The following is a 26,793-nucleotide window of genomic DNA, read 5'->3' as shown; positions in this document are numbered from 1 at the left end:
CTAGGCAGCGGATGTGCGGCCGGCCATTTCCAGCAGATGCAGCACCCTGGGGGATGCCTCACTTTCTCCATCACAACAAATGCAAACAGACTACATGACTTCACCTTACACTCGCTCCAGTCTCAACCCCGTCAAGCACCTAACACCTCGCCACCGCCCGCCACATTCCTACTGAGTACTTTGCACCACCATCGAAATGGCGCCTCACCACGCGCCTCACCTCAAAAGAAGCGCTACCGGCACTATCAAACCAGTAGGTGAACTTCGACTCTACCCACCAGACGCAACTGACACATGACCAGCGCAAATCGCTCCTCAACCTCCCAGCAGAAATCTGGTCAAAGATTGGCAGATATGCTGTCGACAACGCCTACACCTTGACCGGTAGCTACTTCATCCGCGGCGAGAGCTGGCCATACCAGCCTGGCATCATCCAGGCATCTCGGGCTCTGCGGCAAGAGCTTCTTCCTTACTTCCTCAGCACGAAGATCGAGGTCGGTGGGGCACCATGCGACAAGCTAGCCATTGTCGCGATTGGAAAGTGGCTGCACGCCCTCGAGCCGGACATGCGGCACTTGGTTCGTGGTATCTTCGCTGAGGGTAAGCCTCTCGAAGGTGAGGCGCTTGAGGAGTACTTACGGGTGTGGTCGTGGCAGGAGGATAGCGCTGGCATGATGGAGGTGGTGTTTGGGGGATGATTTCAGAAATGCGACGTTGGTGACGAAGGAAGGTAGGGGAGACAAACAAGACGTGCAGATCTTCCGCGACCCATACTAGTTGGATGCACATCGGCTTCGATAGTCAAGCTGGTCTTGAAACGAACGGGCAGTAAGAGTCAAAAACATATCAAATATGCATGTGACCTGTCCGTGCACCTCAAACGAGCGTCCCGCTGCCGCGAATGACACAGATTGCGGCTCCAAACCCTTGACTTTCCTGGACAGTTCATCAAGCTGCACCAACCTAACAACACAGATCCGCCGCCAGGACGTCAGACTCCAGTTTGATCGCGAAGATGGACGATATCAAAGTGGTAAGCTCCATTGTAACCCCATCCGTCACAGCTTACTGACCCTGCCTAGGCTACCTCTCTCCTCGACCTCCCCGCCGAGATCTGGTCCAAGATCGGCAAGCTCGCAGTCGATGTCTCCAAGCCCATCACATCCGGAGACTTCTTCACTCACCCTCCCCGCTACTTCCAGCCACCCATCACCCGCACTTGCCGAGTACTCCGCGAAGAACTACTCCCCTACTTCTTCTCTACTAGGACTGTGATCTGGTTTCCCACATACAGTGTCGTCAAACTTGGCAATTGGCTGCGAGCATTAGATCCGGAGATGCGTCGTGCTATCAGCGGCATTTGCACAGAGGCCTTACCACGTTCTGTGCAACTTCTTGAGTATCAGCTCGAGGAGGCATGGAGAGTTAGCTTGTCACTGGTTTTGCTCGAGGAAGCTGAGGGGCCTTGGAGGAAGTATGTGGTGCGATTTCGGTGAAGGGAGAGAGACTGCCGCTGAAAAGGGAGACATGGTTCTTGTCCCGCTGCGCGGAGCATAGGAAGCAAACTGGTATGCGGTGCGCATGAATGGGCCTGGTTCTCGCTAGAGGCCGAATGGGTGCAGGATCTCGGAAACCTGTATTGGTTGTCACCACATCATGATTGAAGGGCCATTTCATCACGGTAGCAGTAGTAGTCTTTGGGCCGTGCGTTCGGGTATCGGCATCAAGCGAGTCCGCATGTGAATAGAGCTTTCCAGAATTGAAGACATGGCGTTTGCTAGCAAAGTGCTCATGAAATGAGACGACTTACCACACTTCCACAACAGTGCCTGCTCTACTCACAGCACAATTGACCTACTCACTGCAAGTCACAACAGAGACATATACTCACTACCATGGACAAACCAATCACTACAACCAAGCAAGTCAGTGACACCTCAACCTCCCTACACAACCCTCCAACTGACCGATATTCAAAGCCCACCAGCATCCTCGCACTTCCCGCAGAACTCTGGTCCAAAATCGGTAGACTCGTCATCGACAATTCCAAGCACCTCTCCACCCGTGACTTCAAACATCGCAACAGCGAATACCACCAGCCGCCCATAACACGCACATGCCGAATCCTCCGCGAAGAACTGCTGCCGTACTTCTACGCCACGAAGATCCACATAGCTATGGGAGCTGATTACGACCTCGGATCATGGCTACGTGCCCTGGACCGGGAGACGCGGTGCTTCATCGATGGTATCACCACGACGTATCACGCCTCGAAAAAGGGGAAGCAAAGGGCACTCCTCGCGGATTGGTGGAGAGTGGATCTGATGTTGAAGGAAGTCAGGAGGGTGGGCGATGACAGTGCTTTGTACGCGATTCGGTTCGTCTAAACGTCCTCGCAAGGCTAGCGATTGTCTCAAACTTGTATCCGAGATGCTCTTTCATCCCTCGTCCGTGGAAACGATCAACGTGACCAAAAGTTAGAGTCGCTGTACACATTATCAATACATCATGTACACATGTCTACTTACTCCACCAGTGTCCATTCGTCGTACCCTTCGTCTTGCCGCCAGGCTTCCTGTTACCAACCGGCGGCATAATATGACCGTTCGTGTGCACCACACCATTTGGCTTCCGCTCTTCTGTCAGCAGCTTCCACAACTCGCCAATGCCGATGCGCTGGATCGGCAGCATACTGTACTGTAGACTGTACAGGTTCTTACGATGTATCGGTGGCACGAACTGTCCCGAGACCAGACAGAGGAAGACTCGCGGTGAGAGATAGTGCTTTCGGAGTCGGTGGCCGAGTTGGTTGTATTGGGAAAAGGTTTGGGATAGTGGCAGGGCAATAGACTACAAGTATGTTAGCGCAGCTGCAACAGGAGTAGAAACTTCGATGCATACCTTCAGCTTGACGTAAGAAGTTGGCGCAGTATTCGTCTGTTGCTCCGAAGAAGATGAAACCAACGCGCGAGGGGTATCTTGTAACTCAAATCGAATGCCACCAGGTAAACGCCGGGAGTCCTTAATGCGCAGCATGAGCGCGAAGAGGGGAAAGTGGTTGAGGCATGCCAGCCAGGTGTCCAGTGCCGCCTTCAAAGCGATGATGGCCATTCGAGCGCCGGCGAAGGTGGCGTAGAAGACTGCCACAGTTGGCAGCAAGAAGACAATCAGGGTGAATAAGATCGTGCCGAGAAGCAGTTGGTCCAGATCGTAGTCGCAGCTATCGATGCGGTTCCGTAACACGTTGCGCTTCTTGCCTCGGAAGAGGTGAAAGAGCGAAATGATGATCGTGAGCTGCCAATTGTATATGCGCGCCGAGGCGATATAGAACGAGTAGATGTGGATCGTCAGCACCGATAGCAGATCCGAGAACATCGCAATGGGGAGACTTGCACCGGCGAAGCTCGAGAGACCGATCAAGCGGATTATTACTGGCAATGTCGGTCGTAGCTGTGTCATGCAGCCGTTCCAGTAGTCAATAACCCACAGGAACAGGTCGCCCAGAAATGTTGCGAGTTCCGTGTTCAGTTTCAGTCCAGCCGGGTAGTCCATCAGCCATGTGAGCATACGCTGCAAGCCTTCGATCGAGTAATTGTTCATGATCTTGTCCATGTGTGCTGCCACAAAGTCCACGTTCTCGACGATGTAGGAGCCTAGAGCGATGCCGATGATGACATCGTTCGCGACCAGCCACAGACTGTTGAAGAAACGTATGTAGTCTGGGTGGCTATTGGTGATGCTTTCCCAGTCGTTTCTGCGTTTGTGTAGAGTCATGTATTGGTCAGGCCAATAGCAGAACTGCTGTAGTCGGATGTCGACTTGTTGTGCTGTAGCCGAGATGTCCTTCAAAGCCGCATTACCGAAAGGTCTCCAGTCGAGGAGCATGAGCAGTCCTTCAGCACCGATCCTCAGAACCATGAGGTAGAGTATGAACGTCTGGAACGCAAACGGACCTACGTGCTGCTTCAGGGTTTGCTTTGACCACAGCAAGGAGAAGTCCCACAGAGTTGAAGCAGACTCTACCATGCGCTCACTGACGCTCATAGTGCGCTTGATCCTAACGCCCACCATGCCGATGTTCTCCTGCATGAGTGCATCGAGCTCAGCAGAGCAGTTGATTTGTACGATGATGGTGTTCAGTGCCAGCTCTTTCTCTGTTCGCGCATGATGTATCACAGTGTGCAGTCTCAGCTTCTTGACCAGCTTCTCTTTTCGTTGTCTTTCGCCCTCTTCATCCTGGTCTATCCTGTCGAAGGGCGGCACACTCCCGAATGCTCCTGATTTGTCTTCGAGGGCGAGCGATATGGGCGTCAAGGAAAGATACTGCATGCGGTTCGGGTCTGGTCGGTCGAAGCTGACAATCTGGATCGTCATCTGTGCACTGCGCGGACAGTCTACTCTCGGGATGTAGCTACGTGATACCGTGTGCAGGGATAGTGCTTTGGGGTCGACCGTGTCCACGACATGTGCAGCGTTCAGCGTGCCCAGTACTTGCAGTGGCTTATCTCCACAATGAAGGAGGATCTTGTCGACGGAGTGAGGACTGCCTCGGAACAGTGTTCGCATGCGCAGGGCATAGTCGACATTCTTGGCCTGGCTATCGTTCAGCGCAGTGTCGCAGTCGCATGCCACAAGCACTTACCTCAACTCCTTGTAAAACGGCCACCACCAATACATCCAATTCTGAGTTCCTCCATCCTACCAAGACGCCCGGGATATCATCTCGCGGCGTATCAGAAGGCCAGAATACTCGCATCAACCCATGGTTGCGAGAGGTCATGCTCCCATTGCGCAACAACTAGAAGGATCCTCTGCGCCGTAGCTGTTCCCGTGCGGATACGCCTGTCTCTTGTGTGCGTGGGTGCTGATGAACAAGGTCAGTCGAGAAGTCGTGTGTTGTAGACAGACCGAGCTGACTGACAAGCTCGGCTTCTCGTGCGGCGATGCGCTCGATCGGTATGACGATGAGGACGAAGAAGAGGGAGAGGATGGCGAAGCCTTTCGCAGCGCGTGTCTAGACCATGCATCAGCGGTCGATCAGCAATTGTATGTCATGCTCTTCCTTACCACGACTCCGTGGTCCCAGGCAAAGACTGCAAGCTCATACAGCTGGGTGATGAGGTCCCAGCGGGCGGTGATGTATCCAGCTACGAAGATGCCAACGATAGGGAAGGAGAACGGGTGCATGTAGTTGAAAATGGTCCAGCTGTGTGCTTGTCAGCTGCATGTCCCAGTCCAGAATCGTTGGCCTCGTTGGCGGTCCTAGCGGAGAGTGCTGCACGTTGGTCTTCGCGCGGCGTGTCGAATGTGGAGTCCAGAGGCGGTGCTGATCGATTCCAGGCTATCGTGTGTCCTTTGCCAGTCCGGTTCGCTGGAGTGTCGCGCGTGGACCCTTCTTCTCGAGCATGGCGACAACGACGACAAAGAGCAACAAATGGCTCGAGGCCGATTGGACTTCGAACTTCCAAGGTGAACGCCAAGACATTGCGTAGGTTTCGGGGCGCGTGCCACCCCTGCAGTCGCGTTGCTCAGATTGGCTTCGCGACTTGCAGACATCTTTCCATCAACTTGCGATACAACCGTTCATTACAAACCTTTCGCCCTCGGAATCGCACAAACGGCTGGCGGAAGTTCTTCTAATCTGGTAACCCGAGCTGCTAGCCGACAAACGGTCATCTTCAACAAAGGCTTACGCGACAAAGAAAGGTTGCATACCCTCAAATCTGACTGTCTTGCGAAAAGGCGATCGAGAGTAACATTATACACTGCCAATCAACGAGTATAGTAGAGTGCGCATGGTGGTGACGCTCGGATCCGAGACCTGAAGACAGCGCCTTCGTGCGCAAACATGGTGGTCTGCAAGTTCTTCCAGCAGGGCAACTGCAGGTTCGGAGGTATGAGGAATGTGCATGTACGAAGGCGACAGATTGCTGAGACTGTGTAGATGGTTGCAAGTTTGAACACCCAGGCAGTTCAAGAGGCTTCAATTCGAATTCGAACTCCAACACGAATAGATTCGCCCCTCTCTCGGTGCAAGGCCAAGGGCAGAATCAGCAGCGTGGCAGATCTGGTGCAGTAGGCGGTGGAGGTGAGTGAATGCGCTGTGTTATGGCAGTGTTGCATGTGAAGCCGTTGTAGCGCGTGGGGCAGCTGCCCTTCTCGCCGTGCTCGCGTCCATCTACGTGCAGATCAACCGTCGACTTGCCACTTCCACTTCACCACTACAACAACAATCGCACATCATGGCATACAGATCTCGAGGAGTCACAGCTAACAGTCGCACAGCAACACAATCTGAGCCGTAAGCTTGTCAACAGCATGAGCTATCTGAGTGCATCGGACTAACAGCACTTACAGCTTCAACGTCACCAACGCGAACATCAAGCAGGATCTTAGCAGCATATCTGGCGGCGACCCTCCTGGAGATCGACCAATATGGCCGCTCTCTTGTTACGCGCCCGGCAACAAGCCACCCCGGCAGCTGATAGAAGGTGACCTCGAGCAAAGCCCGGAAGAAATGCGCGTGAAGTACTACATCGCAAAAGCTGCGGGTCGCGAACAAGAATACGTATGTGCATCCCCGATACTTTGTCGCGGACCATGGCTGACGCGAACATTTAGGCGAATCATGAACGCGACCTGCTGAACCAGGTCGAGCAAAAGGTTCAAGCAATCTTGAACGACGTCGAAGGCGCGAAGAAGTACGTTGTCGACGGGCAGTACGAGCATCCCAACCGGCTTGACCTCGAGACTAAGCCCACGCAACCTTGGAACAAGCCAACTGGCGGCTTCGGACAGCCAGCCGCACAGACATCCGCCTTCGGTGCACCTTCAGCACCTGCTACTAGTGGCGGTTTTGGCCAAACCTCATCCTTAGGTGGTGGGAATGCCTTCGGTCAGCCATCGAGATCTGGGTTTGGTCAGACTTCGCAACTCGGCGCTAGTAGTACTGCCAGTGCCGGTGGCTTTGGTCAACCGTCAGCTCTTGGCGGAGGCGGTGGTTTTGGGCAAACATCGAACATGGGCCAAAGACCTAGTGCATTCGGTGCACCGGCACAGCCTGGCTTTGGTCAATCTGGCTTCGGTGCAGCGGCCAAGCAGTCACCGTTCGCTGCACCAGCACAGACAGCACAGGCAGCGCCGGCGTTTGGAAGCTCGACAGCATTTGGTGCTGCTACCAAGAAGCCCTCGCCATTCGGCAGTCCACAGCCTGCGCAGTCCAGCAGTACAGCATTCGGTCAGCCTTCGGCATTTGGTGCGGCGAGCAGACCGTCACCTTTCGCAGCAGCAAGCCAACAGCCTTCTACCGGCTTCATCGGCGCTGCTGCAAACCCTTCACCATTCGGACAGAAGCCTGCTTTTGGCCAGTCTGGTCTTGGCTCATCATCGGGAACATTTGGGACAGGTTTTGGACAGCGCAGCGTCCCCGCGGGCTTCGGCGCTCCTTCCCAGCCAACTTCAGGCTTTGGCGCTGCCTCCCAGCCAGCCACAACAGGAGGCTTTGGCGCTCCCTCCCAGACCGCCGCACCAGCTTTCGGTGCTCCTACACAACCCGCTGCATCAGGATTCGGCGCCCCATCGCAACCTGGCGCCGCCAACACAGGATTCGGCGCCCCTGCACAGCCTGTCACATCAGGCTTCGGCGCACCTGTACAACCAGCAGCACCAACTGGGGGTTTCGGCAGCACCACCCAGCCAGCAGCCGCGCCAAACACTGCTCAACCCGAGTTACCACTTCCTTCGCACTGGCATGGAATGCAAGTCATTCCAGACGAGCAGGACCCCAAGATCGGCTACTATATGAAGCACGCGCCAACACAGATCGATCCTAATCATCACAAGAAAGAGCGGATCTGGTTCCCGCATGCGCGTTACGGCAAGGAAGTCCCAGACGCCGAGCCGCCAAAAGAGATACTGGATAGTGACTTAGGCAGGCAACTGAAGGAGTTGTACGATTTTGTCACAACGAATGGGGCGTTCAAGGATGGGGTCGTGCCTGAGATTCCGCCGAAGAGGGAGTGGGTTGGCTGGGACTTCTAAGTAGATAGACTGTAGGCTGAACGGGTTGTCAAGACAGGGTCCACGGCTCATGGGATAGGCAGGAGGCAACCTGGGGGTAGCTCGTAGCTTCGGTGATCTACAGAAGTCTTGTAGGAGATGCGTACACCACTACCACAACTCCGTCAAGAACAATATCTCTTCACCCTGAGTAACGACCACGAGACAGTACAGGCTTGGATGACAACGATCTCACCACTCCTGTACATCGAGTCTGACGAGAAGCGTTACCACAGCATGCCACCATCAGTATAAATGCCTCCAAGACGAACATGCGTACTCGGTGCTTACTCCGCCAGGCCTCTACAAGACTACAAAACAGCCACCACCGCAGCAGGTCCCACGAATGAGGCAGACCTGTCGCGGCGACTGACTGCTGCCCGTGCGCCGCCTGCACGAGAACGTTGTGATGTCGGGATAGCTTGGCAAGGAGGTAGAGGAGGTAGAGGGGGTAGAGGAGGTACTTATTAACTCGAACTCGCTCGCTGGACATGTTGTGTAAACACCAAAGTTCTGCTCTGAATCTTAGCCACACCCTGAGATAACGCGAAATGTCGGGACAGCTTGGCGACGCGAATAAGAAGGAAGGGTGTTACGTATATCTTCCCACCAACGGTAGTGAGGATCACCTCTGCGTTGTTGGGACCTCGCTTGCCGGATGGATGGACATGTTGTGGAAGTACCGATGGCTACTTGGAGATACTCACTCTGCATGTCGTGAGCAGTGAGCACCAGAGACAAGCTCCTTGGGGCCGAAAGACGTACCTGTATCATTGTACCCTTTGTTGGTTCGATTTGGCAAGGGTCGTAAGGCTTACTGGAAGAGAGCGGTCGTTGGGTACAAAGCGCCATCAGACCGGTCTGCTTACTCCGTCGTGGCTATACCACAGTCTTTCCATCTAGTGGCGCCTCGTCAGTGCCTGCAGTAACTCATTGACAGTGGCTTGTAAAGCTAGCCCCATATCCGATGCATGGAGGTACTTCTCGAACGAAGTACTCCGATCGTCGATTATCAATCTGCGGCATTTTTGCTACTTGCCGGTTGTCCTAGGATCAGCCGCTCCTGGGCTTGGAGTAAGTGTGAGGTTCCATCTTCAGTGCATCATTATTGTCGCGACACGTCTTCCTGCGCTAGCATATGTCTTAGAACCGTCCGCATGAGCTGCACTTTCGGCCCGGATCTAGTCCTGCATGTTGCTTCAACGGATGTTGTGGAAGTGATGGCTGCTTATGGCGTTCTGGAGCAAGGTCCGAATATGGCTCGAGATTCATGTTGCGGCCGCGTCGTCTGAGCTTTTTTCCCCCATGGACTTTGAGTGGTGTGGGAACTGGTGCACGATGGACATAAATGTGTCTTGTATGGCTGGCGGAGTATCCTGTATTGTGTTGTCTTACCTGTGGACATTCACGAAGGAGCAGAAATTGTGGTCGTGACATCAGTCTAGAATGCTGTATGAGGCGAGTGGCGTTCGATAAGGAGTCAAGTCTCAAACACTGCTCTCTGTTTACTGATCATCGAGGATCAACTGAAAGATCGTGCTAAGCGCCAGCAATCTCTCCAGATCGTTGTGGACACGACAGCACTCGGGTATGGGTCCCTGCATGTATTCTCAAACCGTTGTACTCACCTTGTATGCCGTGAACTCATATGGCGTGGTTGTGTGATTACTTGTATCTTAGCGATGGTTGTTGGCCATGGCGATGAGCGGTGCATGGCGAGATGCTGTGTTCGATGTCGGCAATGTGATACCTGGCGACTTCTGACAGCTCTTTTCGGGGTGGCCATGCCTGAACTGTTGTCGTATCCGACGATGATCGTGTTGACGCGTGGCCATATTCAATTGTCGTCACCACCTCTCTTGTCTCAGTGACAAACTTAGAGACGAAACGTCATGCCCATGCTCGTGGCTTGGGTCACAGCATGAAGCGCTTGCTGCTCGTGCGCCGTGGTAGCTGTAGGGTCATGTTTGGGCAACGAGGGTCGAGGAACAGTCTGGCGTTCTTGAGAAACTGGAGTGGGAGTCCAGAAGTATACCGAGAAGACACGGACTCTCATAGCTGAACGCACAATGATATCGAAGGCCGCCAATAAGCATATGAAAGTCGGCGGAGAAGTCAAAGCTTCAAGTCCGGAGCAGCCATGCCTAGATGCTTTTGGCCCGTGCGTGCTGTGAAACTACACGTCTGTAGTATTCATGCAGGAAGCCAGAAGGCAAATGTACCGAGTCTCGATGCATGGACCTGGTCTCATCGTCCGCTATTCGCACCGCCAAAACGCGCTTCTGCCATGTTGGGCAAGTTATCCCGGCACGCCGTCAAGACTGACGATAAGTGACGGCAAGTCTGCTGAAAACAGGTTCACAAGTCATGCCGTTCATGCTTCTGTCTGCTGGTCTTGGAATATGCAGCACACTAGCGCGAAAGCCTTTCTTGGGGCACGCTGGGCGACGCCCAAAAAGGCAGGTCGCTGTGAGTCTGTGAATGTTCAAGTGGGTCGTGCAACAACGCCCATTGTTACGCAGCATCGCGGCCGCTGGGGACTGGATTTCCGGCTCAAATCCCAATCCTGGTCGTGTTGCCCGCCGCAGCGCTAAGATCTAGCGACCTGATCCGTGGTTCCGCATGCAGAGCCATTGGCGTTATGCATCACCGTTGCTGCATACTGCACGGCAGCTCCCGTGAAGTCAGCAGCATCGCGAGAAGGGCCGTATCTGCGCTGTGTTGACGCTTCGAGCAATTGCATCGCACCCCAGACAATGTCGACCAGCGTTGGAAGAATGCCAGCGCGCAAGCGACCACAGCTCCATGCATTCTCTTTTCGTCGGTACCATCAAGCTGGAGGATTTCAATCTCGGTTAAGACAAAAACAACGACACTGGCGATGAGGTCTTGTCGCGCTAAGGGCGGATTTCCTGTGCGAGGAAGGATCTGCCGAATTGTGGTATTCGTCGCAGGCGCATCTTTCAAGTCTCGTTTTCCCGTCATCTGGATCAAGAGCAGCAACCACGTACGACGTACGGGTAGCTACTGCCGCTTCTGAAGGCCGAGAACCCTAGGCAGCTATCCGAATCGTCTTGAGAGCTGCTGTGGTACCCCGCGCATGTGCGTCGTCTGCAGGCGCTTCATGGCGCAAGCTGGGTTGTAGTCCGGCAGCTTCTCACATCCATGGACAATTCTTCCTGAAGCGCGCCTGGCGCGGTAAGTTCGTGCTCGTTGGCTGCCACACTTCGGATCAGTATTGATTGCATGATGCTGCTGCGTGAATAAATGGTGTCCAATCGACCCTCCCCCTCAATCGCCGCTCATGGGATGATGGTACTGCTCAACCGCGTGTGCTCCACCATCATGCTTCAATTTGCCGCCTCTAACACAGGTCGAGAAGTTATTCCGAATCACTGCGCGGTCAATGCAGCTTGGCGAGTTGTCGGAGCCGCTAGATCCAACGGCGCGGTCCGGGAGCCAGGCTGTCGGGTTTCAAAAGGGTGCGCTGAACAGATGGTAGACGGTTTCGGGCATCAGCGCCGCAATGATGCGTTGAGGCATAGCTTGCTTGCGCGCGTCAAGGCAACGTTGACCTTGCATGCCCGCAGACTGCAGTGCGGGTGACCAGCGAGTAGTGTTTCTGTTCAGCATTTCTCGCAAAGCGCTCATCGTGAAGGCGGGGCTTGCAGGTTGAGCAGTGGTCTGACCTGGGATCCGGTTCCACAGCGTGTGAAGGACCTGAGGCGACACAGAGATGAGGACCTGTCGATGGACAGCGGAGAGCTACATTGCAAGCTTTCGACAAAGGTATTACGTAGATGCTGTGTACACCGATACTCCTCCATACTTTTCTGTGCGCATGTACTGAATGTCAGAAAAGCAGGCCTGAATGCTCGCGCAGTTCACCTTACCTACCCATGTATGTGCTTTGTGTACCCCAGGAATCCAACGCCTTGTGATGCAGGTGATAGTGGCTGAATGCAAACTGAGCCTCTCTCCAGGGTTTGAGCTTCGTCGTCGGAGGTGGGTCGTGAAAGTCGCTAGAACATCAAGGACAGTACGAGATGACGCTGTCTTTGCGAACCTGCTGTGCGGGCAAAGATACAGCAGTATTTGGCAGCTGTGTCTCTCAGTATTTGCACAACGGATCATTGTCATGCTCGCATCGCTTGACGCACCTGGCTACCATTCACAATGGTTGGCTGCTCTGTCCTGCGAGCTGCTGATTGGACTGTGCCTGTAGGCTGCGGGGCGTTGATCGCCGTTGCTTCTTTGTCTCTCCGGACGTTCATCCTCATGTTTTGGAATCTTTCGCCGTGAAACATCTCGATCGCCCTCTGTGCAGCCTCTGCCGAAGCATACTGTATGGTGGCGTTGCCCTTCGATTTGCCTTGTGGATCTTTCTGGAGGTCCACTTTGACCACTTCCCCAGCTTCCCCGAAGTGGAGCTCAATATCACGAGTGCAGGCCTTGAAATTCAATCCGCTGATGAAGATGCCACGTGCCTCAGTCCTGATCACTCCTTGGCTGGTGTTTGTTGGTAGACCTGTTGAATTCGCCATGTACCGCGGATACTGCTGAGCGCCTCCTTGTGCCTGGTACTGTTGTTGCGGCGCCTGACGGACCGACCATACCTGCCTGGTATACTGATGAACGTCGGCAGGGTTTCGTGGATCCAGGCCCACCCTAGACATTGCCAAAGTGAGCTGATCTGCGCTCCATTGCATGGGCGGCTGCTGCACTGACGGAGGCATCATTGTGGGCATCGTGCTCGGTGGAGGGTATAGCGCGGGCTGTGCCATAGAGATGGGTGATGTGGCGGAGAATGTTTGCCAACCGGGTTGGGCGACCCATTGAGCGATTTGTTGGCCGGATGGATGGATTTGGGTGTTGTTGCAGTTGCATGTAATGAAGTTGGCTGGTATTTCACTGGTATCCCATAGGTGCACTCGAAGTCTTCGGCCTTCGATGATATTCTGGGTCAGATACTCTACAACACTTGTCAGCATGAACGACCTTCGAACTGTGCACGATCGACATTGCGCACTGTAGAGGTCGGATGCCTCATTTGATCTTTGGATACGGGCGTATCCCTTCCCACCCGGTTGACCGTTCGGCAACACAGCCATGTCTGTCCAGACGCCATGGGCAGCGCGCCTTCTGATCATGTCCTTCAGATCCTGCCATGTGTATCTGTCTGGGAGCTTGCGACTGGTTAGTGGGTGATTTCTGTGTGTGTCCAACGGTTCGTACATTTTCAATGTGAACAAAAAATGGCCCATTACCGCGAGAGGATGACATGCTAAATCCACAAAGCCTCCAGATGTGATTGTCAAAGAGTCCGCACCAGCATGTGTGCAGGTGACTGTGTGGCGTGGGACGTATAAACGAGGGGCTCGGCGGTAAGACCTCGAGAAAGAAGGAAGTGATCAGTGCAGTCAGACCTCGCGAGGAAGCGTGAGAGCTGTCAGAGAGGAGAAGCAACGGCGTGTTTATAAACGCATCGCACAGCTGGCACACGATACGACAGATCGCAAGCCAGCTCATGAAGAGCCCGTGCATCGACATGGTCAACCGGCCCTCCTCCACAGCGTTCCAGAGATTGGGTCCAGGCTATGTAGAGTGAACACGAGAGCTCCGATTTGTGGACTGATGGGTTTGTGACCCAGCCAGGCCGTTGTTAAATCCCTGGTACAGGTGGAATGTACTTCCACACACGACCGATTGGGCGTTACCATAGGCTCAAGAGTCTACTGAATGTAGCTAGGATGCCCGTCGATGCGCACCGGGGCTGTGATGGGTGACTGCACAGACACGGACACACTGCGCCACGCGAGGCATGTCCAGACGTATGTGTGAAGAAGGTACACCCTGGTCTGGTCGATGGTCCTTCCCGACGAGGGTCAGCAGCTTATGCGCGCCACGTCCACGAAGAGTGCACGCCGTGTGACCATGTCGTCTTGGTAGGCGTAGCTCGCGTGGCAAGCGCGTGATAACAGGTTCCAGCCAGTGTATGGACCGGGGTGATGTCAACGCTGTGGATTCTTCGGCCACTTGGACATTGGCAGACGGAGCACGACCTGCACAAACCGAGATCTCGGGATCACTTGGCACGGGAGTGCTCGGCTGAGGCCAGTTTGACGCCGGATGGAGGGTCCGATGCGCTTAGATCGTTCTGCATGGAGTCGAGCACCATAACCGGACAGTCTGATGCCATCAAACCGCATCAGAGCGCGAAGGGGCGAGCCGTGGCCATGTATGGTGCATCCTCGGGCGGGAGCGCGCAGCAATGCGACGTGCAGAGCTCAGAGGCGCTCTCGGGTGGCTGAACGATGTCGTGACTCGTGTGACATTGTGGAGGTATGATGGCGGGAGCCGTTCTGATGATGCCAATTGACCAGTCGATGTGAAAGAAGAAAGGTGAGGTCAAGATATGCGTATAGAGTTCGTTGGTGCGTCGGGAGCCATCCTGTGCCTGAGCAGTGAGCAGGGACAGAAGTGGCAGCCGGCAGAAGTGGTGGTGGTAGTAACAGTGGCTCAGAAGAAGACATCTGAGTTTGGCCGCAACAAGCCGTAACGTCTCACGTCTCACGTCTCACGTCGAGGCATATGGCACGTCTTATACACGGCGATGATGTGCTGGCCATTGTAGTACGGTGGCACCTCATCGCGAAGTACAGATTGCCTTCGCACCCAGGAACCATCCCATCCTCTGCTACACATCACGTGCTTCATGCTGTGACCTGAGATCGCGACTTTCGGAAGCAGTGCACGTACGAGGGTAGAGAGCTGGATCGCGTTGCCGTCACTGCGTGGCTCACGACTGCCCATAGCCGTTGTGCCTCTGCACCATGGACGATGCGTGGTTCCACACCCTCACATCGGCGCCGGCGGTCGCAAAAGAGAAGCCTCAGCATAAACGACGGGCTTCCCTGTTGCAGCAACCTGTAAGCCACCGCCCGCGCGACCCACTGGCCATACTGTTCTGATAGTGACTAGGCCGAAGAGAAAGCTGATGGGGCGATAGAGCCTATTCAGGAAGTTACTGAAGACGACAGCCCGTGGATCGGGCCTCCCAAGGCGTCCCTAGCACGACGAGCGCAGAGCTACAGCGACTTCTACCATGCCGTGCATGCGTACGCCGAGAACGAGCCACTCTATCGGAGGAAGCAGAGCCTCTCTGGGCAGCAGGAGACGGGAGCAAGTCGATCAGAGTTGGACTTCGAGGCAGAGTTCGGACAGCTGGAAGAGAGCTTGCTGGACAACAGCCATTGGGGCTATCATTCATACCAAGAACAGCTGGAGCTGTCAGACACACATCTCGGGAACCTACTTGCGTCCACAGCAGAGTCGCTGTCTGTGCTCTCGACCCTCTCGAACTCCTTCAAAGCGGTGGAAGCTCAGACGGAAGCATTTCGCCAGCAGTGCGAATCACTCATCGGCGAACAACGACGTCTCACTGCGCTCGCAGACGCTCTGGACGAGAATGCACAGTACTATGCATATCTGGACCCCATGACCAGGCGGCTCAATGCGCCGGGCGCAGCGAATCTCGTAAAAGGCAAGGACTTTCCCGAGATGCTATCGAACCTCGACAACTGTCTTGCGTACATGGAGTCACATCCAAAGCACAAGGAGTCAGCGACGTACCGCAGTCGATATCGTCTTCTGCTTACACGAGGCCTGACTCTGATAAGACATCACTTTACCAAGTCTCTCGGAGAGATTGCTGCCGATATCAGCAAGAGGGTCCAAAGTGGTCAGCTCAAAGACACTACGCACTCTGCGCTGTTGTACGCCAAGTTCAGAGTTCCAGCTCCTGAACTCAAGGCTCTCGGACTTGAGATCCAGAAACGCGCCGTGCTCACTCCAGACGATGTGGATGCTGGTCGCGAGCCGGAATATCTCGGTCTGCTTCGTGAGCTGTACCAGTCGTATGCTGCCACGCGTGGCCGTCTGATCCTACCACTCGTTGCTAAGAAGATGGCCGAGCTCGCAGCCAGTCCGCAGCATACGGATGTCATGTCGTTCGCGAAGACGGCTGTCAGCTTCATACGCGGCATCTGCCTGGACGAGTACGACTTGTGGTTCGAATGGTTCGAGACTGACGGCGCCTTGTACGAGTTCTTGGAGAGCTTGATGGAACCCATGTATGACTACCTTCGACCAAAGACGATACATGAGACCAAGATGGAGATGCTGTGTGATCTATGTGCCATGATACAGGGTCGTTACACGGAAACAGAGTCTGACGACGAGGACGATCTTGACAATGCTGTGGTAAGCCCCTCGGTTCATGGCAGACCTATTGGTAGGAAGCTTGACTTTGCAAGCCTGATACAACCTGCCCTCGAAGACGCGCAGACACGGCTTGTCTTTCTGGCCATGAACGTGTTGCGAGACGGTATAGAGAACTACAAGCCCAAACCTGAAGATCTCGAGATCTCGCCACGAAAAGCAATGACTGGGACCAACGGACACAAGAAGGGACCAGTAATGTCTGGCAAGCGCAATCAGTCCAAGCCTGACATCCGGGTGCCGAAAACGCCAACCGCAGTCGACAACGACGACGAAGACGGTGAAAGTATGTTGAGCAAGCGCTTTGCTTCGGAACAGCCGACGACTGTCAGCAGACATTGGTACCCGACCCTCCGCAAAGCCATATGGCTGCTGCGCCGGATCTACCGTCTGGTGAACAGTACCGTCTTTGACGACTTGGCACATCACATTGTCCATTCAACTATCACTTCCTTGGTCTACGCCAGCCATCAAGTTGGAAGCAAAAAGTCGCCTCAAGATGGACAGCTCTTCCTCATTATCCACTTCTTACACCTGAAACAGCAGATCGTCGCTTTTGACATCGAGTTCAGCCCGCCCGAAGTTGAGTTCGACTTCTCGTCTGTGACCAACACTTTCTACGAGCTCCGGGAAAGAGGCAGTCTATGGAATCCTGCATCTTGGGTACGGCTGGTCGGCGGTGCCGTTGGCGGCGGCCTGCTTCCGAAAGTCGTGGAGAACATGCTTGATGCAAAGGCTGAGCTGGACGGCAGGCTGAGAACAGTAATCAACGACTTTGTCAACGGCTACGCCTCGCATATCACAGCACCTGTAGAGACTACAACCGTCGCTCAACAGAAGGACGATTTTGACCCACTCAAGGCAGTGCGTACTGTTCGTGGCCTGGCGGAGAAAGACGTTCCTGCCCTAAGGGCGAAGCTCGACGAGTTTGTGGACGATGCGAGGACAAGAGAGACGCTTGTTGCCGCTGTGCGGGATCAAGTCATCACGACTTACGAGGACTTCTTCGACACCTATAGCGAGGGGAAAGGTAAGAAGATCAGCAAGAAGGGCAAGGCAAGAGAGGATGAGGTCTGGGGCCCTGACCTATTCAATGATGCTATGGAGCATTTGTTTCAGGTTGGGCAAGTTGTTGGTGATGATGGGAATGACAGCGGTGGAAGTGGCGATATCAGTGATTGACGAGGGACCCACCCGCTACGGAGCGAAAGCGAATGAGGCAATTGATGTCAATGCTGTCAATGACTTGTGGCTACTCCTCCTCCTTCCGACCTCGATCGAGGCTCCAATTCGCGAAGCGAAACAACGAATACAGTAGCACTACGAAACGCTACGCTGGTCAAGCCTCGTGTTCCGAAGAGCTTCCGAGACAGCTGAACAGAGCGAGGCTGGAGCCATGCCACACCCGGGATGTGCTATCGAATTGAGTGCGTACTGTGAAACATAGCACGTACGTGACCCGCAAGGTTATGTGATGGATCACTAAACGATCGTATACAAACCAACAAGAAGCGCCTTGAAAAGGTTTGCATCGCTCACTGGTCACCTTGCACCCGGACAAAGCGGGCTACATACCACCATCATGCAAATTCCTACGACCCTTCTCGCCACCTTGGCAACACTCTTTGCATTCACACAAGCTCAGAAATGCTTGTCACCTGGCCGACCTTATTGTCATGGTAATGCGGTGTATGTCTGCGATGGTACGGGTCCGCCGCAGATCAAGGAGAGCTGTAGTGGGGATTGCAAGTGTATAGACTTCAAGATTGAGGCGCAGTGTGATGTGAGTTGACACTCAAGCTGTGTACAGCACTCGCGACGTGAGGCTGATTGTGGTGTCTATAGGCATCGTGCCCGAAGACTGAAGCGGGCCCGGGACATCCTAAGAGAACTGCTGCTCCGGAGGTGATGTATTGAGGTTGTATGCTCTGCATTGGTCGGGGTTTGCCGAGAGGGTGGTGGTGGGAAAGGATCCCCTCCTACGGCATCGACGGCGATTTGGGAATTAGGGCGTTGGGAAGTACATGGCACGCAACGTATGTGAGGAAGGCACCACTGAAGAAGGGTCAGAGGTGTAACGGGTGGTTTGAGCGCGAAGAAGCAAGCAATGACCGCTCATGCATCGCCGCGGGCCGTACGCCGTTGGCATTCATTCGATTCCTCAGCAAGCGAGACAGCAATATCACTTCACGCGCCTTTAACACACTCCACGTTCCTACCCTTTCTAGCCAAATCCACCACTGTTCGGATCAACATGCACAATCAGACCCGATCCGCCACGAGCTCCTCCTCCACCGGTCGCGTTCTCGCCATTCCGGAGTTACTCGAGGCGATTCTACTCCGCGTTGACAATGAAAAGTCCACACTATCATTCGGTACCTGTGTCGTCAGTCCGCCAGCGACTCGACTCTTTCCCCTCCGTCGAGTAAGCAAGACTTGGAACAACCTCATCAACAACTCCGTCAATCTCCAGCGACAGATGTACTTATCACCGAATTCCCTCCCATGCGCCACTACAGACGAACACATCGACACCGACGCCGCGCCAGTCCTATGTCTGATGAAACTCCTAACACCCACCGAAAAGCGCCTCAAAGTAGCTGCCAAGATCATGTCTACACACCCTAGTATAGCGCCAGTGCGCTTCCAGACTGCCGCACTACGACATCGCGGGCACAATCTCATTGCCTCGCCGGACATCCTGTACTGCCAAATTAAAGCACACGTCGCCCGCCTCAAAGCCCTAGGCGACCCATTCCATCGCCACAATGCCTCATGGCGCAGCATGAAGATCTCCATGTCTCCACTCGACAACGCGGTCATTCAACTACGCTTCCCTCTGTCGTGCACGCCACCTCCTGTCATACACCTTGGACGGGAGTGGCACATCTACAGGTCCTTGCAGCTGGAGAGCGAGGAGGGTGAGACTTTGGGAGATGTTTTCGATGCCTATTTGGAACTATTTGAGATTCTCGAGGAGATGTGGAGCGCGACGAAGGAGCCGGGTGTTACGATGCGGCAGACACGAGATGCTGTTCGACGGGCTAGATCGCGGAGTAATGCGAAGCATGGGGATGATTCAGGCGCTTCTGGGGAGGAGTGGCATGGTGAGGTTGGTGATGGGATCGTCAAGAGGAACCGCAGGGCTTCATCGTGAAGGTCAATCGCTCGAAAGCGCTTTCCACGAGACGAAAATCGTCGCTGCCTCCGTGGCCGCTGCCATCGTGCCAACAGGTCGGCCCTTGCTAGGGAGCGCAGAAGTACACGTGCCCTGCTCACCTTTCGTGGGAAGCGAAGATCTTGGCATCGCTGGTCTAACGCTTAGGACAGCAGCACCTGCGGCTAGGGCATGGGTCTATAGCCCTAGTGTATACAGCAGGCCAGCGTCTTGGGAGTAGGAACAGAGGCTTGCTCCTGAATCAGGACGAGGATGTGGCAAGACGTCACTGAGAAACGGCGACGATGAGGTTGTCACGCATGAGAAGATGAGGCTTACAGTACTCTCAATGTGATATGTACAAACGAATGTATTACATCAACCCAATCCCAAACCCAAGCGGCGTCGCCCTTTATTTCTATCACCATTTCCATAGCATCACTCGTCACAATCGTGATCATTGCGTGCTCAACACTTGCCAGCGCTAACTCCTCTAGCGTGTGAGTCACATAGTCTACCCACTCAAAGGCAAAAAGCGGCCGTCTCTATGTATATACGAGCACTCACGAGCTCTTATCACCCATAATGCTGCGCCGTCACCTTCGGCTGCAGAACCTGCAAGATACTCCTCCTAAACTTCGCCCGTATCCTGGACCCACCGCTCCTCATACTAAACGACTTCTGCGACTTCTGGCGGAGGCTCTCGTTGTCGGCGGGATACTCCTGGATAGTTGATGGTGGCATTAGTCCGATCTGCTTCAAGGCGTGTCGAGTCCGGTCTTGGATCTCCTGGACGGTGACTTGGAGGATCGTGCCTGAGACTCTTTGAGGGGTTTGGACACCGACAGATTTGGGTGTTCCGGGTTTTTGGACTAGAACTGGTAGTACGATACGACCCCCTGAGGCGTACTCGCGGTCTGTGTATGTCTGCTTGATGAAGCGAATGAGGTTCTCGACGTCGTCTTCGTTGCTCATGGCTCCTGTACTGGCGCGGACGACACCGATTGGCTTGCCTTTGAACTCGGCTTGTGGGTCGGAGCAGCGATGGCCGAAGTCGTAGGCTTCGCGAAGTTCCGTCGGTGATCATTGGAGATGTGTCGCGAGGCCACCTGGGTTGCATAAGGATCCGCTGCGGACATATATGCCTTGCTTGTTGGCCTCTTGCTCGACTTCGAGGAAGCTTACGAAACCACCGACGGACTTCAGGACGCTGAAGGCCACGATAGCGCCTTGGAATAGTGTCTATCCGAATGCAGACTTCTTTCGATCGTGGTCTGTATGTACTTGGACGAGAGGCATGCCGTTCGAATGCCGTAAGTTGACGAGATGGTCGTGAAGCTTCTTCACAAGACGGCTGGTGTGCATCGAGATGTACTTCATGGGTGCAGGGCCATAGAGCTTTCGGTGTGTATCGATGGCGAGGTCAAGCGCGAATATCGAGGTGAAAGGTAACGTGCCGTCTTCTAGTCTGCTGTGGAGAGTCGGCTTTCGCGAGACCTAGTCGTCGTTCACAGAGATCACCATCTCGACAGTACCACCACCGAAGAACTTGCGACTCTCCAGTGTTTTGGACGAAGCTTTTCTTACGATGAGAGCACCCAGGTTCGGGAAGCCGAAAATCTTGTAAAACGACAAGGCCACAAAGTCAGGAGCCTCGTCGGCATTCGACAGATCGAGCTGCGCCGTAGATGCATATGCGGCTGCATCGAGCAGAGTGTACACCTCCCCACGTACCCGATTCCGAACTTGTCCGGACCTGATGCAAGTGTCAGCATGATTTGGCCCCTGCCTGATAAATGAAGTACACACCATTCCAACGGAAACCGTTTGCCTGTCATGTTGGATTGCGCGGGATATGCGAACAACTGAACATTGTGCGGCGACACGGCACCCCCGAGGCCTCTGAAGTCAATCCACTTCTCGACCTCGTTATCGCTGCGAAAGCACCGGTGCATCCGAGGACCTTCTCGAACACCCACTAATGAGGTGTGCGCATCTTTGTGATAGCCATACCACCAGTTTCGGCCAGCCTCGGCAGCATAGTCTCTGAAGCAGTCGTGGACTAGCTTGATCGCGCCTGTCGAGTTTGGAGTAAAGATGAGATCCCAGTCGTCCGGGTTGCAGTTGAAGAACTCGAGCGCTTTTCTTCGTGTGGCCTCGATTTTCTGCTCTGATAGCTTAGACGGATCGGATTCTGAGTGAGGATTACCAAAGAGGTCCTCTGTCATGAGCTGGGCGAAGTCTGTGGTGAGTGATTTGGCCCAAGGCTTGAGAAACAGGTCAGATCGGGTGGTCTCAGTAATCTCTATTCAAAACATACCGTTGTCCCAGCGTGGTCGAGATAGGTCTTGCCGAGCAGTTGTGGGTACTCCAACAGTCGTAAAAGGTCCATGCTGTCTTCTATGGGGCTCTTAGAGTCGCGGCACGCCCAACGTTGCCTCTCTTGACTTGCGGTTCCTGAAAAGTAGTCCGCCATTGTTTGTTCCGATGGAATGGACAGACCGGGGGATGACCGGTCGGCGCGGCAGAGGCACAGTTGGGGTCCCGAGGGCTGGTTCAGCTCCTGATCATGCGGCGTTCATGCATTCGAGTGGAGGACTTGCGCACGAGCGCAAAGAATGACGCCCCCAAACGGCAGTGTCCTTGCAGAAGATCATCGTTCGTCTCGCATGTCTCGCATGTCTCGCATCAACAAGGCCAATTCGAGTACTTTTGTGCCGTCGCTGCAGTTCCCATGGCTTGGAAGGCTCCAAGGCAGCTTGTTGGTATCGAATCTACCGGTGAAAGCACCGCTCCGTGACACCCACCGTCCCACGAGGTCACATTTCTACTGCAGAGCTGCTGCAGAGGCTCAGCAGGTACATGCGCTGGTGCGCTATAGGCACAAGCGAGTCGGAATGGGAGGCCAAGAAGAGACGGCACCTGGGCCTTATGCATGTTATGGAGTCGGGAGTCCAACGTGGGTGAAAAGCCACTCGACGGCATCTAGGCATGCATAGTAAGTGGCAAACGAGATCGATAACAAGACATGCGGTGGACGATACGACTGCGTATGTTTCAGGGGATGGCGGCTCCGATGTATCGCCAGGCAGCTTGTTGACTGCTAGCCAGGTTGAGAGCAAGCCCTTGCGACAACCACGCCAACCCAAGCCCAAGACGGCATGTCGATGAGACGGCTGCTCGCTCGGTGATTGCTGTGTGCGGCACACAATCAGGAGCGTGGCCTGTGGCTGCGTGAGGCGGGCAGGTTTGTGATGCTGCAAGGATAGTGTGTGTGATATCGCAGGTGGCAGTGGCAGTGCTGGAACTTGAAGAGGAAGAGGTGAGGTCAGGGATCTCGGAAGTCGCCGCATGTTTCCTCTTCAAAACACCAACAAGACACACCACCGAGGCGCACCTCCAACAACAACATGTATACATGTACTTTCGAATCAGCCTTGCCGTCGCCCTCCATCATCGGGTCACCGTCTGGAAATACTCGTGCGGCTGCATGACGCGTGTCGAGGCGTCTTTGTACGATCCTGGAAACAGAACATGTCCATCCCAGCCGCACGATGCACCTCACTCGTGTCCACAGCTATGGGCGTGATACCGTCAACCAGGACCACGAGGCTCTAGTAGCATCTGCAAGGCTCTGCGATTGACATGGAGGTGTAGCGTTCTTCTGACTGGCGGGAGGCATTATCCCGTCGGCCGTTTCTGGAATGTACATGATGGCAAGAACAATAGTAGGCCACAGTAGGTTTCATTGCATTGTGCGAGATCACCTAAAGATTCGCACAATGATTGCAACTTACTCCGCGAGACCACTGTCCGAAGATCCGGACGTTCCGGTCAGCAAGACACCATGGACGAGCATGCCGAGCGAGTGCGAAAGATCGCTGCAGCCGTGAAAGGCTTCCACGAGACCAAGCAGAAATTTCGAATCGATCACGGCTCCACAAACAGCACACGGAACCAAAGGTCAAAAGGCAACAATGTCATCAACACTAGCAAGATGAACCATGTACTCACAGTCGACACCGACAAAAGGACCATCTTGGTTGAGCCGAACGTGCCCATGGACCGTTTGGTGGAAGCTACCCTGGCTCACGACCTCATACCGTTAGTCATCATGGACTTTCCGGGTGTACGTATCGTCCGCCAAGCTCTGTATATGAGTCTTCGCATTGGCGTTGTCCTAACCTTTGTCAGATTACCGCAGGTGGAGGCTATGCCGGTACAGCGTGCGAGAGCAGCTCTTTCAAGCATGGCTTCTTCAGCGACACCGTCAACTCTATCGAGATGGTGCTAGCCAACGGTGAAGTCGTTATCTGCTCAAAAGATGAGCGTAAAGACCTCTTCCGTGGGTCTGCCGGCGCTATGGGCAGCTTTGGAGTACTGACCCTGCTGGAGATTCAGCTCGAGCCTGCCAAGAAATATGTAGAGACAACCTACCATCCGGTGACTTCCTTCGACGAAGCAGTCAAAATGTGCCACGATGTGAGCACTGGAACGTCCAGCTACGACTACGTGGACGCCATCTTGTTCTCCAGTACATCCGGCGCGGTGGTCACGGGGCGATGCACAAACGACAGACCGGTTGACCTTCCTGTGCAGCGTTTCAGTGCGTCCACAGATCCTTGGTTCTACTCCCACGTCCGTGACAGGCTATGCACGAGTCAAGAGCCGGTGACAGAACTTATACCGCTCCCTGAGTATCTCTTCCGCTACGACCGAGGCGGTTTCTGGGCCGGTGAGAGTATCTTCCAAGGACAGAAAGGTGGCGAAGGAATCATCCCGAACACCAAGACTTACAAGTCATGGCTAGACCCACTCCTACACACGAGAATGCTGTACGCAGCGGTCCACTCTGGCGGCTTCAACGGCCAGATTGTGCAGGACATGACAGTCCCATACGATAAAGCCCCAGGCTTCTTAGAATGGGTGGCCAAGGAGATGGAGGTATGGCCTCTATGGCTATGCCCAGTCAAACCCAGCCCTAACCCAACCGTCCATCCTCACAAGAACCCCGTCAAGAGCAATGGCCCACAGCCCCAAATGCTAAACATCGGCATCTGGGGCGCACCCACCGAGTCTGAATTCGACTACTGGATCGACATCAACAGACAACTAGAAGCCAAGCTCCGTGAAGTCGGCGGCATGAAATGGATGTACGGCGTCAATCTTGAGAATGACGAAGACTTCTGGGGCCAGCACGATAAGGAATGGTATGACCAGCTACGGAAGAAGTACCACGCGGACTGGCTGCCATCCATCGCGGACAAAGCTAGAACAACCCCTAAGAAGTGCTTGGAAGCTGCGGAAACTCAACCCTGGATGGATCATATCTTGTTCAATTACTTCCCGGGTTTCGTCATTACTGCTTTGGTGCGAGCGTGGTGGAGTGGAGCGTGGAAGCATGACAGAGCGGCGACTTGGCCGAAGTGGGTGCCAAGAGAGACGAAGTAGTTGCTTTCCAATCCAACCAAAATGCGTCCTTTCATCCTCATTTGTCCAAGTAACACCTCCCACCCGCACCGTGGTCGTGGTAGGAACACTGCTCTCCCATCAACTCAGAGAAATAGTCCTCCTCGAAGAAGACATCTCCACCACCGCTCCTCGAGATCAGATCGATGAGAAAACAGCTTCGGCAACTCTCCATGGTAAAGTGACAGCCACTCCGTATCGAAGTGACGCACGATATCAACCATGAGCTCGTGCACTGGAGTGTATTCTAGCTTCTCGTAGAAAACGGCAGCCAACGCTGCAGCGCAGGAGCGGATCGTGCCATAAGGCTCATAAGTCTGGGCCTAGTCAATTGTCAGAACATCTATTCCACACGACCGTCTTTACAAGGGGCAAACATACCAAATCCCGCATAGCATCAACGACACAGTCCTTGTAATTCTGGTCCTGAAGATGTTCGCCGGCAATGTACGCTTCCGCCAAAGTCATCCAGGTAGCAACCTCATCGCGAGCATGGAGAACAAAACAAGTAACGTTGTTGTTGTTGTTGTTGTTGTTGTTGTTGTTGTTGTTGTTGTTGTTGTTGTTGTTGTTGTTGTTGTTGTTGTTGTTGTTGTTGTTGTTGTTGTTGTTGTTGTTGTTGTTGTTGTTGTTGTAGAGCCAGTCGATGTACACCGCCACGGCTGATGGCCCGATGCTAGGGACGCGTATGAGGAATGAATTTGGCTCGCGGAGCAAGCGTTTGAGTCTTCTGGAGGTGGAGGCGAGGAGGTGACCTCTGTGGACGTAGAAGGACTGGGATGTTTCATCGGCGCCTGCGATGATGGTGACGAATGGGGGAATCGGGGCGATGGTGGAGGGCCAGGTGGGTAGAGGGATGAGGGACAGTCTTGGACGCTTCCGAATAATGGGTGGGCTGTCGGTCTCTGGGCTTGTGGTTGCGCGTCTCCTCGGGAAGCCCAGAGAGCTCAAGGGTGGCAGCTGGCGCTGTGGTTGCCTCGGCGGTTGAAGGCTAGGAGTGCTGTTGGCGAGGGTAGTTGTCAGCTATACTTGAGGTCAGCCTTGGATATTTGAACCTTGGGGTTGAGCTCGAACCTGTGGAGCACTGCCGCGAGGATATTCGGAGTGATCCAACATCGATGGCGCGGGAATCGTTGGTTCCAAGGGCGGTAGCCCGACCGGAGGCGCAACGCTGCCGTGGACGAATCCTGGCAGTGACGGTCGCTGTCCTGGAGTCAGTCTTGTGCTTAAGCCATTTTTGGCTTCTGGGTAAACTATACCTGTGCTTGTCCGCCACGATCATCGGCCGGCCATCCGGCCACGCCATCGTAGGCAGTATAAGCTTGGAATTCCCTTGGTGGTGCGAAGAGTTCTCTCATGTAAATGGGCGGCTCCTGCGGTCTTCGCTGCTCTGGCTCCTGCTCAACTTTGTAAGCATGCTACGAGCACAGGGCATTTAAGCTAAGACTGACCTCATTGGCACTAGCATCACTTCCATCATCGTACGACGTCGTCCTCGATGCCGTCCTGCTCGCAAGGACGGTAGCCACCGTAGCGTTGATGTTGACTTGCCGTTGCTGATTTGACGTGGGCGGCACCCCACTGGTGAAGTCTTGCGACCTCATGCCTTGCCTGCCGTCCATGTTCGATATATCAGCGTTGAAGAACGGACGACAGAGTAGAAATGCAAATTTGTAGAAAAATGCCAGACCCCCGACCAGCAACCATCGAGTGGAGCCTGAAGCTTTTCCACTGTATGACCAGCTCATGGTGGCAAAGTTTAATTTTCGCAACGCAGCCTTATCCGGATGTCAGCAGAATTAGTAGCTGAGCGCCAATGTCGGTAGGTT

At 54.3% G+C, this 26,793-nt stretch overlaps 14 protein-coding genes across 14 annotated transcripts; 8 read left to right on the top strand and 6 right to left on the bottom strand.

Moving 5' to 3' along the window:
* Positions 1–196: 196 nt before the first annotated feature.
* Positions 197–698, top strand: CLAFUR5_12730 (uncharacterized protein; the record flags this gene model as incomplete). The annotated part of the gene is made up of 2 exons (XM_047911878.1): positions 197–253; positions 303–698. 2 exons carry the CDS (start codon positions 197–199, stop codon positions 696–698), a joined length of 453 nt encoding a protein of 150 aa, XP_047767927.1.
* Positions 699–1,015: 317 nt separating this feature from the next.
* CLAFUR5_12729 (uncharacterized protein) lies at positions 1,016–1,496 on the top strand (the record flags this gene model as incomplete). Its single annotated transcript, XM_047911877.1, has 2 exons — positions 1,016–1,033; positions 1,083–1,496. 2 exons carry the CDS (start codon positions 1,016–1,018, stop codon positions 1,494–1,496), a joined length of 432 nt encoding a protein of 143 aa, XP_047768314.1.
* A 399-nt stretch (positions 1,497–1,895) lies between these two features.
* CLAFUR5_12728 (uncharacterized protein) lies at positions 1,896–2,387 on the top strand (the record flags this gene model as incomplete). Its single annotated transcript, XM_047911876.1, has 1 exon — positions 1,896–2,387. The coding sequence occupies one exon, from the start codon at positions 1,896–1,898 to the stop codon at positions 2,385–2,387; it is 492 nt and encodes a 163-aa protein (XP_047768313.1).
* Positions 2,388–2,520: 133 nt separating this feature from the next.
* On the bottom strand, positions 2,521–4,780 carry CLAFUR5_12727 (N-acetylglucosaminyl-phosphatidylinositol biosynthetic protein gpi1; the record flags this gene model as incomplete). Its single annotated transcript, XM_047911875.1, has 3 exons — positions 2,521–2,850; positions 2,902–4,593; positions 4,643–4,780. 3 exons carry the CDS (start codon positions 4,778–4,780, stop codon positions 2,521–2,523), a joined length of 2,160 nt encoding a protein of 719 aa, XP_047768322.1.
* Positions 4,781–4,798: 18 nt separating this feature from the next.
* On the bottom strand, positions 4,799–5,187 carry CLAFUR5_12726 (uncharacterized protein; the record flags this gene model as incomplete). The annotated part of the gene is made up of 2 exons (XM_047911874.1): positions 4,799–4,864; positions 5,068–5,187. The coding sequence occupies 2 exons, from the start codon at positions 5,185–5,187 to the stop codon at positions 4,799–4,801; spliced, it is 186 nt and encodes a 61-aa protein (XP_047768321.1).
* Positions 5,188–5,848: 661 nt separating this feature from the next.
* Positions 5,849–8,040, top strand: CLAFUR5_12725 (Nucleoporin AMO1; the record flags this gene model as incomplete). The annotated part of the gene is made up of 5 exons (XM_047911873.1): positions 5,849–5,894; positions 5,945–6,088; positions 6,286–6,301; positions 6,358–6,568; positions 6,622–8,040. 5 exons carry the CDS (start codon positions 5,849–5,851, stop codon positions 8,038–8,040), a joined length of 1,836 nt encoding a protein of 611 aa, XP_047768320.1.
* A 4,154-nt stretch (positions 8,041–12,194) lies between these two features.
* CLAFUR5_12724 (uncharacterized protein) lies at positions 12,195–13,608 on the bottom strand (the record flags this gene model as incomplete). The annotated part of the gene is made up of 3 exons (XM_047911872.1): positions 12,195–13,030; positions 13,088–13,244; positions 13,294–13,608. The coding sequence occupies 3 exons, from the start codon at positions 13,606–13,608 to the stop codon at positions 12,195–12,197; spliced, it is 1,308 nt and encodes a 435-aa protein (XP_047768319.1).
* Positions 13,609–14,891: 1,283 nt separating this feature from the next.
* Positions 14,892–17,520, top strand: CLAFUR5_12723 (Conserved oligomeric Golgi complex subunit 3; the record flags this gene model as incomplete). Its single annotated transcript, XM_047911871.1, has 2 exons — positions 14,892–14,987; positions 15,040–17,520. 2 exons carry the CDS (start codon positions 14,892–14,894, stop codon positions 17,518–17,520), a joined length of 2,577 nt encoding a protein of 858 aa, XP_047768318.1.
* A 400-nt stretch (positions 17,521–17,920) lies between these two features.
* Positions 17,921–18,255, top strand: CLAFUR5_20095 (uncharacterized protein; the record flags this gene model as incomplete). The annotated part of the gene is made up of 2 exons (XM_059462937.1): positions 17,921–18,121; positions 18,184–18,255. The coding sequence occupies 2 exons, from the start codon at positions 17,921–17,923 to the stop codon at positions 18,253–18,255; spliced, it is 273 nt and encodes a 90-aa protein (XP_059319146.1).
* Positions 18,256–18,592: 337 nt separating this feature from the next.
* On the top strand, positions 18,593–19,495 carry CLAFUR5_12722 (uncharacterized protein; the record flags this gene model as incomplete). Its single annotated transcript, XM_047911870.1, has 1 exon — positions 18,593–19,495. The coding sequence occupies one exon, from the start codon at positions 18,593–18,595 to the stop codon at positions 19,493–19,495; it is 903 nt and encodes a 300-aa protein (XP_047768317.1).
* Positions 19,496–20,071: 576 nt separating this feature from the next.
* CLAFUR5_12721 (uncharacterized protein) lies at positions 20,072–20,470 on the bottom strand (the record flags this gene model as incomplete). Its single annotated transcript, XM_047911869.1, has 1 exon — positions 20,072–20,470. The coding sequence occupies one exon, from the start codon at positions 20,468–20,470 to the stop codon at positions 20,072–20,074; it is 399 nt and encodes a 132-aa protein (XP_047768316.1).
* A 522-nt stretch (positions 20,471–20,992) lies between these two features.
* CLAFUR5_12720 (Molybdenum cofactor sulfurase) lies at positions 20,993–21,971 on the bottom strand (the record flags this gene model as incomplete). Its single annotated transcript, XM_047911868.1, has 3 exons — positions 20,993–21,251; positions 21,305–21,762; positions 21,816–21,971. The coding sequence occupies 3 exons, from the start codon at positions 21,969–21,971 to the stop codon at positions 20,993–20,995; spliced, it is 873 nt and encodes a 290-aa protein (XP_047768315.1).
* A 1,371-nt stretch (positions 21,972–23,342) lies between these two features.
* On the top strand, positions 23,343–24,946 carry CLAFUR5_12719 (Delta(24)-sterol reductase; the record flags this gene model as incomplete). Its single annotated transcript, XM_047911867.1, has 2 exons — positions 23,343–23,624; positions 23,690–24,946. 2 exons carry the CDS (start codon positions 23,343–23,345, stop codon positions 24,944–24,946), a joined length of 1,539 nt encoding a protein of 512 aa, XP_047767880.1.
* A 104-nt stretch (positions 24,947–25,050) lies between these two features.
* Positions 25,051–26,712, bottom strand: CLAFUR5_12718 (uncharacterized protein; the record flags this gene model as incomplete). The annotated part of the gene is made up of 5 exons (XM_047911866.1): positions 25,051–25,287; positions 25,346–25,987; positions 26,039–26,167; positions 26,224–26,361; positions 26,416–26,712. The coding sequence occupies 5 exons, from the start codon at positions 26,710–26,712 to the stop codon at positions 25,051–25,053; spliced, it is 1,443 nt and encodes a 480-aa protein (XP_047767881.1).
* Between the last annotated feature and the right edge of the window lie 81 nt (positions 26,713–26,793).

This window comes from Fulvia fulva, chromosome 11 (assembly GCF_020509005.1).
Source record: "Fulvia fulva chromosome 11, complete sequence".
Classification (NCBI taxonomy): domain Eukaryota; kingdom Fungi; phylum Ascomycota; class Dothideomycetes; order Mycosphaerellales; family Mycosphaerellaceae; genus Fulvia; species Fulvia fulva.
This window is presented reverse-complemented; position numbering and strand designations above follow the sequence as displayed.